We start from the raw sequence: 14,624 nt of genomic DNA, 5'->3' as shown, positions 1-14,624 counted from the left end.
GTTCTACATCTAATTTTCTTTCTGAAGTGGTACAATATTATCAACTTGTCAGTTTGGATAAAAGCATCTGCCAAACGTATAAGCAACATTAACATAAATTCAAATATGCTAGAGGAAGCTAAACACTTAACTTTTAATTTTGATGCATTCACAAACAAACTTAAAAAAAAATTGCCAATCCTCTCCAAACTAAACATAAATCCACAATTGACACCAATGTGAGCAATATATTTTCTCCTACCCAAACGTTCAGTCCCAGCTCTGTTCTGGGGTTTTATTTCCACCAGATTAGGATTCACAGAGAAAGATGATCTTTCTTTTTAGATAAATAACAAATACATAATTTATTTCAATTAGAAGTAAAAGCTTGACACATTTCAAATATTAGGAAGCTAAAGGCCTTTGGACTCATTAAAATGCATTTGATTCTAGTGTGTGATTCATTTGTCAGATTTTGTGTGTAAAAAAATTTTTATTTGCCTATTTATTTTTAATTAAACCTAGACTTTCAGCAATGTAACATTTTAGCAAATCTTTGAATATCAAAGTATTTTTAATTTATTGTAATTTGATGACCATGTTGATGGGGGATATTTTTTCTAAATGTGACATTTCCTACCTTTAATCTTTCCCTTCCCTCTAGTTTAAGGACACAGCCATTCAATCACCTGCTTTGTAAATAGAGAAAGAGAGAGGTTGCGTAAAAATCGTGTTTTTGTCATCGGCACAGAGTGTAAATGGGGCTTGATGACTAACCTGCAGCCTCGTTTCCTCCTTTGTGTTGGCACATCAGTCACGTTGTTTCCCTGTGTAACACATCAACATCATTGTCCTTGCAAGCGTCTTGTCTCCTTTTTCTTTCTCAAAGTTACGGCTTCACCGTGGCAACCAACAAATAGGAGAGAAGAAGTAGGTCACTTAAAAGCTAAAATAAAACAGGATCTGAACAAAATAACACAATGTACCATTTAGGGCCACTGAGGCTGCATCTCTTTCAAAAATATCACATCAACCTAAGGATGATGCATCATAGGTCTTGTTTCAGGTCATTGCTGGCTCTTTTTCCTATTTCTTATAAACATAGCTTCCAGATAACGTTATAGATGATGTCTGCACCTGCTTATTGTGACTGAGAGACAGGTTTTTTATTTCTAAAAATGTTTGCATGCAAATGAAATCTGCACTAAAACTTACAGGACAATTGTCAACAGATTCCCCCACTTGCAATCACCCTCCACAAATCTGACCTGTTTGGAGGAGTGGTCAGAAAAAAATATATACAGTACAGACCAAAGGTTTGGACACACCTTCTCATTGAATTCAAAGGTTTGGACACACCTTCTCATTGAATTCAATGAGAAGGTGTGTCCAAACTTTTGGTCTGAACTGTATATATAGTCATTGAGAAAGATGTCCTGTATAGAGGTGGCTACTACCCATGTATTTGACACTAAAAACGTATGGAAGAAGGTGGTCTGGTCAGAGACAAAAACTAAGCCCAGCATACAAAATGCTATGTTTGGAGGAAAACTCACTATGAAGGTCATTCTCGTGGCGAAGCACGACGGTCGCAGCTTCATGTCACAGGGTTCTTCTCTACAGAAGTTAGACTGAAGCTGGTCAGAATTTAGTGGAAGATGGATTGACCTATATAGAGTGCAATACTTTAAGAAAACCAGTTAACAGGTGAAAAAGTCATAAGTCTGGCACAGAGTTTCACCTCCCAATAACGATCCTAAACATACAGCCAGAACTATAAATGAACAGTTATAATCAGGGGACACCAACATTTTCTATAGAAGTTGAAAAGGCTGGTGACATTTTGAAAAGAATAAAGACAAACAGCCCTAGCATGTAAAATGTGCTCACTTGTATGGCAAAACTTAAGAACCAAAATTTTAAAGCTATTTTCAGGTTTTAAAGCATAGACAATACATCGCACTTTTGGTTCAGTGTGAACACTAATAATATTAGCTGGCAGCAGCGTCAACTTGCAAACCAACGCAGCCTTGAAACAAGCATAAAGTGTCTGTTTGCTTGGCAGGGCTCAGATTGTGTTCTCAAATATTTCAGTGTTTTACACGTCGACCTGCTGCAACTTTGTATGTGGATAGCAGACCTCCGACACTTGAACGCGTAAACCTGTGAGTTTGTCCTTCTGTCTGTGTCATTTTCCTGCATGGGGATCAAAGGAGTAAAATATGCTGATGCAGCCTTTTCACTGAGCTTCAGGCCAACACCCAGACTCACAAAAGATATTTCAGTGAAAATGTGGTCACTTTTGTCCTCATCTCCACACAGCCTGGAGCGTAATGTGTTGGAATCTGTGCTGAAAGAAGGATATGATGAGTCAGCAGAGTCAGATTAAACAATGGGGGCAGAAATGAGCTGAAAGTTGCAGGAATGAACCTCAGGCTACATTTAACCTTCTGACTGATTGTTGGTAATATTTTTATTAGACACATGATACAGAACTTCTTTATCATCATAACATTTTGGTGTTTGGAATACTTCCTACTTTGTATTCCTGCACAAATTTGTGTTTGTCTGTCACAGAAAATCACAATATAATTTGTTGAAATTTCACAAGCTTTTGTTGTGTTCCTTGAAAAATGAATTTAAAAAACAAAATAGTTTTTGTTGTACCTTCAATATTTCACGGGTGAAAAATTGTAAATGTTATGTTATAACATATATAACATATATATCTGCAGGACAAACATGAGTTTGTTCTGCAACTTGTGAGGACGGAAAATTACATAAGTAATTAGTAACAGTCTGACGGCATCAGCCTGGTGAAGAAACCAGCCTTGGATGAGTCAACTACAAAAACGAACCTTTTAACTGAGTCTTTTTAATAAGGGTATTGTGGTAACATGCCTGACTTCACAGCCAAACCTAAATTGCAAGTGACTGTCTTCAGATTCAGTGAAAATGTGGAACATTGTGTTTCCCTGGAATATCTCATTGTTACAGCTCACTTTTTTTTCTTTTTTTTTTTTCTTGAAGCAAGAAGAGAAGAACAGCAACAATATATTCTAATATGTGAATTTAGGTACAATGTTGTGAAAGAGTGTTTACGCCTTGTATAACTTTTTTTGTTTCTTTCGTCAGACGTAACAATCTGACTAAATGTGATCGTGCCATAGCATGTTTATCAGATTTAAGTCCAGATATTGAGTGTGCCACTCCAAAGACATTCAGGAGTAGACTTGCTTTAGATCACTGTCCTGCTGCTTGACTCAAGCAAGCTTGATCTGAGCTTAATTAATAGTAGACTTGAGTTTAAGAATTGATTACTTTCTCCTACAGTAGAGAACGGAACTCACACTTTCATCAATTACAGTAAGTCCTTGAAGTTGTTAAGCAGTTAAACAGCACCGGACATTACCGGACATTATGTTAATTTTAGGCTAGATAATAGCATGTTGACTTCAAAAAAGTTCCACAAACAAAATATTCTTCACATATTTTCTTGTGAATATATTTTGGAAATGTGATTCAGGGACTTGTTTTCTTTTTGTTCGGCTATGGTTTTCACTCCTATAGATGCATTTTGTCCAGTGTGTTTCTTACAATTGAATAATAAACACTAATCTTAACTGAATGAGGCCTACTGAGTTTCAGATGTTATTCTGGACTATTTTGCAGCCTCTTGACTGAGTCCTTAATGAGATCTTGGAGTAATTTTGGTGGTCCTTCCTGGGAACCTTCAACACCGTTCCATGTGTATTTCAACTGTGGATTCTCACAGTCAATTAGATATGACTGCAATAATGAAGTCAGTGGCTATTTAATCTGTTCTTGATTTGATTGATTGATCTTGTACGATGTGTGGTTGTTCTCAGTTTCTTGTGAAGTGATTTTTTTTTTGGTGAAACATGTAAATGTGTCACAAAAAAAAACACGGAGAAGAAATCTGGAAGCAAGTAAAAACCTTTGTGCAAAGCTCTGCATGAAATTATTTCACAGTTTGAAGCCACATGTCTAACTGGTCAGAGTGATAGGTAATAGAGGTTTTACCTACATCCTACCAGACTGTTGATCTCCTGCACCATCTGTTCGCTTGATACGCCAAGTGTTGAGACACCATCGTCAGCCTCTGTCTGGGTCAGCCAGAAATGTTAATCTAATGGAGGTCAAGCCCTCATGGATTTTGCTTGCTTACTTCCTAACACCTGTGATTCCCAATCTCTGACCTGACACCTACCTATTGGTTTCACAGAGTGAATTAGCTTAAATGAATGGATGAATCAGGTGCTGGCAGCAGCTTGATGCAGCAGAGTTACCAATAGAAACCAGGTTGTTAATGTGAGATGACTGCAGCTGGAGGACCATTAGAGGATAATTTTAACTCTACTTCACCACCATTCAGTCTCTCACTTTACATGTAAATCACTACCCCCCAACATTGTCTTGTGTCCCACTAACCTCCTGCTTATCCACTTTGATTAAAACTATAGAGCTCTTCTAACCCTAACGCTTCAACATCATTTTATCTAATTTTAAAATGTGTGAGATGATCTAAAAGTTGTAGGTTTAACAAAAAAAGAAAAAAAAAACATTGTAAGAATATGTATTCCCCAGCACTGTATCTAAGGTAGGTTAGATACAGTAAAGAGAAACTCATTTTTATTTTAGGCAATATCAAGCTCATGAATATCCTCAAAGTGCCGGTTGCTCCAGAATGCATTGATTAAACCCACTTACAAACTGTTAAAAATATAAATAAATAATTGTGAGTATTAAACACCTCTTCATGATGATGTAATTTGACAATATATTTAATTGCTTTTTGAAAGCTCTTTGTATGTAGAGTCTAAAGAGGGCCACATAAAAAGCAATAGTGGGACGGATTTGGCCCCCCAACTCTTGAGCTTGACACATGTGCTACCTTATATTAAAAATCCACTACCTCTTTAACTTATCTTTATTAGTATTTTTCATCAACTCTTTCTCTCTGTTGTTACCACATCTGTGAGTGTCACTCACATTGCTGAAAACTTGTGCCAGTGCATTTGTTCTGCATTTCACAGATATCTTTCCCTCTTGATAAAAGTGCACGTGGACCAACCACTTCTCTCTGCCCTCTTCATCCTCCTTCACCTCTCCCTCACCAATCCCTCCTATACACTACCTTTATTCTATTCTTTGAGTCACTGAAGACAGTTACTGGTTCGGAAAAGACCTTGGGTATTCTAAAGGCTGTTGAGGAAAATAACAGTGACATTCAGCACCGCAGTCAAGGCCTCAAATCTTGTACTGTATCTTGTGGGCACCCACCAACAATCATCATCCTTGTCTGATGGTGGGACCTTGCGACTGTGGGCGCTGGGCCACAATAGTCCACAGTTACGATAACAGACACTGTACACAGAGACGGAGCTAGACATTACAAGAGGAAGAGAAGGAGAGGGGTGAAGGACAGGATAGCATATTAGCTGCATAAAGGCAAGAAAGAAAATAAAAGACTGGAATGATGTGGAACAGTTCACCGTGACATTTGTTTTAGTGTTTCCTGTTCTTGTGATTTTAAATAAGTTAATATCTGTAGAAAATTAATTAGCCCTCAAGTATTTGCTTAGTTCCTGGATGCTTTACATAAGAAGTCAGTGCTTCAAGGGTTTGTGCTTTGCATAAAAATAACTGCAGATTATGTCAGTGTTAAAATTTCCCTGTCAACCTCATTTAAACTTTTACCAGCACAGAAACAGACAGTTTCTTAGTTTTAAAGAATTACATCTCCTGGTAAAAATGACTTCACTTAAAGACCCTGCAGAATGGAAACCCTGAAGTGTGCTGAGGACAATCTAGATTGTGGTTTGAAGACCTGGAAAAACCATCAGGGCCACAGATATGTGGTCTGTGAGAAGCCCCAAAACTTCCTCCGATCTGATCCCTGTGCAGCATTTCCATATGTGTTGGGTCACAATAACCAAAAACCTTAATTTTTCTCCATTTGGTAATGTCTGCGTGTAAACCAAATGACTATGAAAACGATCTTCGTGCTGATCAGAGTGTGCTGTCAGGGTGAAATGTCTGCCTGGTTTGAAAATTATAGCACTTAGAAGAAGAGTCATGAAAGCAACCTTGGTACAAACCAAGTTATTGAGTCATAAAATGTGCCACATCAAAAAAAAAAAGAAAAACAATAAACATACATATATAAACATATGAAAGAGTTATTATATCTCTCTATATATATACATATATAATTACTGACGACTTAAAAAATGTTTTTTAAATGCAAAATGTAGTTTGATTTTTTTGGAGTCTGCAGAGTAAAATGAGGAGAAGCATCAAGAAAAAATAGCTGCAAGTGTATAAAACTTGCTATGGAAAACTAAATCAGCTTGTATTTTAGGGATCCAAATAATTGGTTGATGTAACACAGTAGTAGACACACGTGACTTCGTAGGATTGTTGTGATTCAGTGTGACTCTGCCATGTCAGTTGTCCTTTAAACCTTCTCTAATCTCATCATGCAGACCACAAGCTCACATTGAGACCAAACAGACCTCAGTCGAGCCAGGTGACATCATTGAGACTTTTCTGTCACTCAGAACTGACAAATCATTGCAACCAATGATTTGGTTGCAATGATTGAGCCAAGTATGATTGAGCTTCTCTGTTAGCGACACAAACATAATGCAGGTTTGTAAAAAGAAAGCTGTCATTCACACTGACAGGTTATATTCTATTGACCTCCTGTAATTTTTGTTTTTTAAAAAGTTAGGTTTAACTTGTTAAAAGTTAAACCTAACTTTATATGTTTAAATAAGTCTTACTGAGGACTTATTTAAACATCGATTGCCTATAAAAAATAATATCCAAGAACCCAACAGTGTGAACACACCTAATACATGTTGCCATAATGTTTTCCTATTTAAGCACTTGGTGATTTAAATTATTTACCGATATTTATTAGTTGTCTTACACGATCTGCTGACAGCCGTTGCACAAACTGACAGGTTTGCACATTGTCAGTTTGTGCAAAGGACCAGAGACACACCTTATTTCTTCATAATTTCTTGCTACTTTGCAAGAAGTTTTCTTTATGATCATCCACCACCATTCCTTCCAGTTTGTCCCTTTTTTTATCTCCACTTTGTTAGAGAAACAAATCACTTGTACACAAACCACTGTTTTTGTAGATTTGTGATAGCCTATTTCATTAATAGCAGAGATACAAAATGACCCAACCCTACATATCGTTTCATTGTATTCTTTTAAGATGAATGTACCATATATCAAGTTATTATGGTTCTTATTGGGGCTATTTGACACTTTGACACATGGAAGATTATAAATCCTAACCAAGCCAAAAATAACTATTGTTTATTACAGAAATATAACAATAGTTTCTTTCAGTAGAAAGAAACAACCTTAATTTTCTTTCAAAAATGAATGCTTTTCAAGCATTCAGTTCGTTATAAGTTCCATATAAGTAGTTGATGTCAAACCTTTTTTAAGTAGCCTAATACAAAAGGAAGTCTGAGTAAAACCATTGGCACTCTTACTACAATTTGTCAACTTCTTCATAAAGAAAAAGCTATCTTGAAAATGACAAACCAGTTTGTCTAAGCATACCAGAGCACTTATCAGAGACATTTCTTGAATGGTAATAAACTAAAAGATGTGAATGAAATGCGTCATTGCAGTAGCAGTAGCAACAAAGTGCATATAGAGAATTGTGTATTTTATTTTACCAGTGGCTAACTTCGGAGTTTTTTTCTGTTATGTCTTAATTTCAGTGTAGAGACAAAATTAGTCTCCTCGAAGAAATAAATTTGGTTTGAGGGGTCTGCTGCACCTCCATAAACCTGGTGTGTGGTCCCTTCAGGAGGTTCCTCTATCCACCATGTGGATGAGTTGACAAGCCTAAACCGGTTCCTACGTGGATGGGAGGCCGGTTTCAGCTGGCTGCGTTGCCCTGGAAACGGCCGCTCTATAAATACTCCAGCGCTCACTCTACGCTGCACAGTCAGGCTACACCTCAAGCAGTGCGCTTCACAAGAAGGGACCTGCTTTATTTTAAACCCCAGCTCTCTGGTCTAATGGACAAACTCTTTGTAAATGCTTTTTAAGGTAAGACTTTGCCATTCGGTGAGTCTCTGTAATTAATTGGTCGGTTAAGTTTAGTGTTACGTTGCTCTTAAAAGCTACGACGTGGCCGCTGTGACAGTCTGTTAAGCTAGCAAGCCGTTTTCTTTGTTACCCTTACGGCGAAGCCATGAAAGACTTATTCTCTGTAGCTGGTTTTGGTGTTGTAACAAACAGGATGTTTTTGTCTTTTCTATTTTGTGATTAACTTTAATGATGAACGTTTTTTTTTTTTTTATCTTTTGATGAATGAGTTTCGTAATAAATTGAATACCCAACGTTGCCTCATGGCGTTAGGCGCTCCAACGGAACCGGCATATGAACGTCATTCATTGCTGATTGGTTAGTTTTTACGCCATCGTTCGAAATGGAAGAAGGTTCTTCATCTCTGATTGGCTAAAGCGTTAGGCTGGGTGTGACTTAAAAGGATCTCGTCTTTCAACGATTTTTTTTTTTCAACCCTAGCGTCAAGTTAATCATAAGTTATACAATCAGAAAGCCACGTGAATGTATCGATCAGGGCGCCAGTTTAAGACTGAGTAACAAAGTTATTCATTCACGCTGCTGTATGAGTACACATGTATTGTTTGTACTTCAGATTCTCTAGAATACTAAATAAAAGTTCCTCCTTTCAGAATCTTCACTCTAGGAAGGCACACTCCAGCTGCTCAACAGGCCCAGGCCTTGAGTTGTATCTTAAGGGGTTTAACTTCACTGGTGAACCGCCTTGGCTTCTCTGCACCTGAATAACAGCAGCTCCATATTCCAACTCTTTCATATCCAAGTAAGTGTCATATTTTACCCAAGTGCTTTTGGAATTTCTTACATTTTTCACAGTGATTATACATGTCATATCCCCAGAGTCTAATAAAGTTGAGTAATCAATAAGAGGAAAAGATGCTGTCTTCTAAGTATTCTTTTTCTTTTTTTCTTTCAGTTTATGTGTGACAAATTGAAAGTACTGATCAAGATGAACACCACCACACCCAACAAATTTGAATTTTCCTTTCTTGAAGAGGGCTTCTCTGCTCGGGACATTGTTGAGCAGAAAATCAATGAGTCATCCTTGACAGTAAGTATCCGGTGGGGTTTATGTAATGGGCAGATGGTCTGATTTGCTTTGTCAGCAGGATATACTCTGAAAATCTACACCTTTGATTAAACCGGATAGCTTTATCCAAGTGATTCTCTTAGAATTGATTTGCCTGTTAGAAGCTGGTCTAATTCACTATTTATATGTGTTAAAGGTAATCTATAACATTATTTTTGTTTTTCTATTTCAGGATGATAGGGATGCATTCTATGTCTGTGACTTGGGAGATGTTTTACGAAAACATCTCCGTTGGGCAAAAGCTCTGCCTCGCATCACTCCTTTCTACGCCGTCAAGTGCAACGACAGCCAGGCTGTAGTTATGACGCTGGCATCGTTGGGAACTGGCTTCGACTGTGCAAGCAAGGTAGGCTTTGGGAGCTTTCCATCAATGCTGTTAGCACAATTTATTTATTTGCTGAAAGTGCATTGGTGCCTCCTGCGTTTTTTGCTGACTGTTGGTATTGTCCTCCCACAGACGGAGATCCAGCTTGTTCAGTCCCTGGGAGTGGATCCAAGCAGAATAATCTACGCCAACCCCTGCAAGCAGGTCTCACAAATAAAGTACGCATCTGCACACGGAGTCCAAATGATGACCTTCGATAGTGAAGTGGAGCTCATGAAAGTGGCCCGTTGTCACGACAATGCCAAGTAAGAGTTTTGCTTTTTAAACTCAACAATTGTCTTTGATTGTTGGCCTTTGTTAAAGCCGTTTCTGTTCTCTGTTCAGGTTGGTGTTGCGCATCGCCACAGATGACTCGAAGGCTGTGTGTCGCCTCAGTGTGAAGTTTGGTGCTCCCCTCAAAGCTTGTCGCGGTCTCCTGGAGCGGGCAAAGGAACTGGGGCTGGATGTGATCGGTGTCAGTTTTCATGTTGGCAGCGGCTGCACTGATGCAGAGACCTACACCAAAGCCATTGCAGATGCTCGCTGTGTCTTTGATATGGGGGTGAGTTGCTCGTAAAGAGCGTATTCAGCTGTAATTAATGTTTTCTGCTCTGCAAAGAAGCCTAAAGTTAATGTCTGGACATGCAGGAAGAGCTTGGCTTCAACATGGATCTCCTGGACATTGGAGGAGGTTTTCCTGGTTCGGATGACACTGAACTGAAGTTTGAAGAGGTAGATTGAAATGTTTTTGTTTAACCAGTCTTCTGTGTTTTAAGTAAAATTTTACTTGACTTACGTGTGGACTCATTTCCATTTATAGATTACAGTAGTAATCAACACGGCCCTCGACAAGTACTTTCCTGTCGACTCCGGGGTCAGGGTCATCGCTGAGCCGGGACGCTTCTACGTGGCATCTGCTTACACATTAGTGGTGAATATCATTGCTAAGAAGGTCATCATGGATGACGAATCATCTTCAGATGGTAAGGGCTTTGGTTGAACAGACAACTGAGATATTATTTATCTCAGTTAATTATGACAATGAAACTAATTGCTTACCTTTTTCCTGCAGAGGAAGATGAAGGGACCAGTGACAGAACTCTGATGTACTATGTCAACGATGGGGTGTATGGCTCCTTCAACTGCATCCTCTATGACCACGCTCACTGTTTGCCGACATTGCATAAGGTCAGTCAGATTCAAAGTTTATCACTGCAGTGGGATCAAAGGGTAAAAAAAAAAATCCTGACCAGATCTTTATAAACTTTCTTCCGATTGTTTCTTATAGAAACCAAAACCAGATGAGGCGGTGTACCCCTGCAGCATATGGGGCCCTACATGTGATGGTCTAGATCGGATCGTGGAACTGTGTACCCTGCCTGACCTTCAGGTGGGGGACTGGCTTGTTTTTGAGAACATGGGTGCCTACACTGTAGCTGCTTCCTCCACCTTTAATGGCTTCCAAAGACCAGACATTTACTATGTCATGTCCCGTCCTGCCTGGTGAGTTTTTGTCTTAGAAATTAACTCATGAGGAAATTCTACAGTTTTTAAAGTTCCTTTTTTAAAATTATAACTTGTGCCCATTTCACCTTTAGGCAATATGTGCAGCAAGTCTGCTCCCAGGGCCTTCCAGCTCCGGTAGAGGAGTCCTCCTTGTTCGACCTTCCAGCATGCTGTGGCCGAGAGAGCAGCTTGGACATGTCCACTAAGCCTTGCCATGCCCATGTGGTTTAAACCAGCTACAGAAAGAATCTGTTTTCTTTAGATTTATTCTTTTTTAAATTTTATTGTTTTATTATTATTTTTCTATTAAACTAAGCAGATAGTTCTCAAGCTAAATTTTGAGGCCAGTTACTTGACAGGAGAGAAGTGAGGATGTTGTTGCACATATTTCAGTGTTCTGTACAGAAGCTGGGAGTCAACCTTTGACTGAGGCTGAATCACACCTTGGACCATCTCTGTGGGTATCCGATAAAGTGCAACAAGCAGCTCTGTATTAATATAATTTGCTGCTGACCTCTAGTATTTGTATGAGGTACTTAATTATGTGCCTATTTTTAGAACTGGGAAAAAAGTAAGAAACAAAGATTTAAATTGAAGAACTGACATCACATGTCAGAAGGACTCGGCTATGAAAGTATTTGGAGATGGAGGTGGTTGTTGATTTTTGGGAACATAAACAAAATTCCCGACCATATTTATGCTTACTGACCTGCACCATGTTATTAGGTCAGGGTATTTCACCGCTAGCAACTAGTCACATCTGATGTCCACAAAGCAATGGTCTGAGGTGGGATAAAGATCCTCAGATGGCTGCTATAATTATCTTTTCCATGAGCTCTACTTCTGAACAGAACTTTGCAAGTGTTGGTCTTCAAGATCTTAAGCATCTTGTGTTTTTATTTCAATGTTTGTAACAGTAACTTAGGTCTAACAACTCAAGTTTTTCAGAAAGTGTTTATACAAATGTTGTGTTAGTAGTATTCAGAAATGGATTCTCAAAGTAGAATAAAATCTTGAAGATTAACACTTAAACACAGGGACTCAAACAGCAAACAACACCCTCTCCTCTATTTTTTTTCTTTATGTTGTGGTAACTCTTCGATAATATTAATATGTATGTTCATGATATTAACAAGACTCAAAGTTTGCCCATGCATGTAAACTGAATATGAAAGAGATGGGATAGCACATTCATATCGCTTTCCTATGGAAACTTTTTGAAGTTTTGTATTTTTTTTAATAAATATTAGGTGCAGAACCAAATCTTGACTTTTCTTTTTAAGAGTGCATATGTCAATATTTATTTTTACAGAATCACCAACTCTGGTGACATCTAGTGCTCACATTTTGAATTTCTTTAAGACTAATTGGAGAAAAATGATAAAAGCTACGAGGCAGTAATACAACTAATGAACTGTAGGGACTTTTTTTTTCTAGGATAAAACAATAATTGCAAAGAAAATTACACTTACACCTCAATATTTGCATAATACTACCACTGATAAGTTAATTATTTCAGTTTTTTAAAACCCTTCTAGCAGTGGTGCAATGTGCAATGATGACCATAAGGTGGAGTTCACAATTTGTGACGTTTTATTTTGTCAGTTTTGAGATTATCTTAATGTAATGTGTGAGCTTATGTGTGAAGGCAATCAAGGGAATTAAAGACACTGTTATATAATTAGGTGTAGTTTAAGTATTAATAGGCTAATGTAAATGTTATCTAACAATTTACACATTTAAAATTCTTTTCAAATATTTTTCTATATTTAAGATTAAAACAATTTATCAATAAATTGTTTGGGAAGGAACATTTTTTTGCTGTCTATATTACTTTCAAAGTAATTTTTAACTCTAGCATCCTCCTGCTGGTGCTTTAATCTTTGAGAAAATTGGACATGCAGTACATGGTGTATTTTGGAGAGTCACCAGATAATGATCTTGTTGCAGATGAAGGAATAAGGAAAATAAAAAATAAAAAACCCAGCCTACTCAAAACCAGCATCATGTAAAAGCTTTAATTCATCCTTTTGAACAAAATAAGAAGCCTCCTTATTGACATGTTACAGAAAAAACAGGTATATCAATGCCCTTATTCCCAATAGCAAAAATATCTGATAGCATAAGGAATAACAATACAGATGAAAGTGTGAAATTAGTCCAACTTCATATTATTCTCGGTAAATATAGCATTTATCTGTCATTTTCAGCAGAATTCATTTGCAATACCTTTAAATACAAACAGATCCCCGAAATTCCCAACACCAGCATAAATAAACATGTTTTGACCTAAATCCTTTCAGGCATGACAGACTGGAATACTTCCCACAAGACGAGATTATTATGGCTTTGTTTTTCGAGTGATAATGTGAGCTCGATTTGATAGCCAAATACAAGCTTTCTGCACACGGTATTCTACAGAAAGAGGAAGCACGCTTCCACAAATACATTTACTCTGCACACGGGTTTTGCATTTTATTTTTTCCCATGTTGTTAGCGTGCCATGAAATCACAAACTCAGTTTTATAGAGTTTGTTTGCTCAACAAAATATATACAACTTTAAAGGTGCAAATGTATTTCTTACTTCTTGGCCGTGCAAGGAATTCTCCATCTCCTTCAGTTTGGATTAGTTAGTTAAGTTTTTAGTAAGTAGGAAAAGCATATTTATACAATGCTTTTCACAGACATAAAATCACAAAACCCTGTACAAGAGAAATTAATATTAAAATATACAAAGAATAATAATAGTCCTGCTAATGAAAAGCAGTGTTTTAGTTTTGCCACCATTTGCTCTGATTAAGAATTAATTTCACTGGCCTTGGGCTGTAATAGCTCTTTGTATCATTGACTGAAAACATATTTATAACAGCAGTTTTAAAAAAAGATTTTTTTAAAAATATGTGGCTTTCCCTTTACATATTTCATGCAAATCCTTGTATAGCTAAAAATAAAGTGTGTTTAGAAGAGTAAACTGAAAGGTGTAATAACAGATGGCCTAATTTTGTGAAAATAAGGTGATTTATGATTAAATTAAAATTATACTGATCTATTTTTCTATTTTATAACACAACAGAATTTTATTTATAAGATATGAGTGAAACTGTGTCATAATATTAAAAATTAACATTTGTCAGCAGTTTTAAACCAGATTTTTAAAAACTATGAGTTCCTCTGACAAGGTTATTTTATTTGCTGTTGGGAAGGAAAGATTCCTGCAGTCACGGAATTGGCAAATGAGAATAAATAATATAAATGGCATGAAATATTCTAAGCTATATTTATATGCATGTAAGTTATATTTAAACCGAGGTTCACTCATTACGTTTGCTGTTGCATAATGCAGTATATTATATTATCTGTTACCATTTGGTTTGAGGTTATTTTTGAGATTACTCAGTCTTCTGTTCAGGCTTTCAATTTTTCAATGGATCAGTCTGAAATAGTCCTCTACAACATTTCCCACATATTTACAACCAAGAAGTTCTGCTTCTTGTTGTTTGAGACTACATTTCTATTCTCTGCCTTGTGCTTGCCTCCTG

General features: G+C 37.2%; 1 protein-coding gene across 1 annotated transcript; it reads left to right on the top strand.

Moving 5' to 3' along the window:
- Positions 1–7,945: 7,945 nt before the first annotated feature.
- On the top strand, positions 7,946–12,347 carry odc1 (ornithine decarboxylase 1). Its single transcript, XM_028000828.1, has 11 exons — positions 7,946–8,088; positions 8,739–8,887; positions 9,041–9,175; positions 9,387–9,560; positions 9,672–9,844; positions 9,924–10,140; positions 10,227–10,310; positions 10,399–10,561; positions 10,651–10,766; positions 10,867–11,081; positions 11,177–12,347. Exons 3-11 carry the CDS (start codon positions 9,044–9,046, stop codon positions 11,313–11,315), a joined length of 1,413 nt encoding a protein of 470 aa, XP_027856629.1. The 5' UTR covers positions 7,946–8,088; positions 8,739–8,887; positions 9,041–9,043; the 3' UTR covers positions 11,316–12,347.
- Positions 12,348–14,624: the final 2,277 nt, after the last annotated feature.

The sequence above is a fragment of the Xiphophorus couchianus genome, chromosome 19 (assembly GCF_001444195.1).
Source record: "Xiphophorus couchianus chromosome 19, X_couchianus-1.0, whole genome shotgun sequence".
NCBI lineage: Eukaryota > Metazoa > Chordata > Actinopteri > Cyprinodontiformes > Poeciliidae > Xiphophorus > Xiphophorus couchianus.
The sequence above is the reverse complement of the archived record's forward strand: the minus strand, read 5'-3'. Positions and strand labels throughout refer to the sequence as shown.

Excerpts from the sequence above, each read along its gene's own strand:
- odc1 (XM_028000828.1), top strand. The coding sequence starts at position 9,044 with ATGTGTGACAAATTGAAAGTACTGATCAAGATGAACACCACCACACCC. Across the intron at positions 10,311-10,398 it reads CTGAACTGAAGTTTGAAGAG|ATTACAGTAGTAATCAACAC; the intron begins GTAGATTGAAAT and ends TTCCATTTATAG. Across the intron at positions 11,082-11,176 it reads GTCATGTCCCGTCCTGCCTG|GCAATATGTGCAGCAAGTCT; the intron begins GTGAGTTTTTGT and ends TTTCACCTTTAG.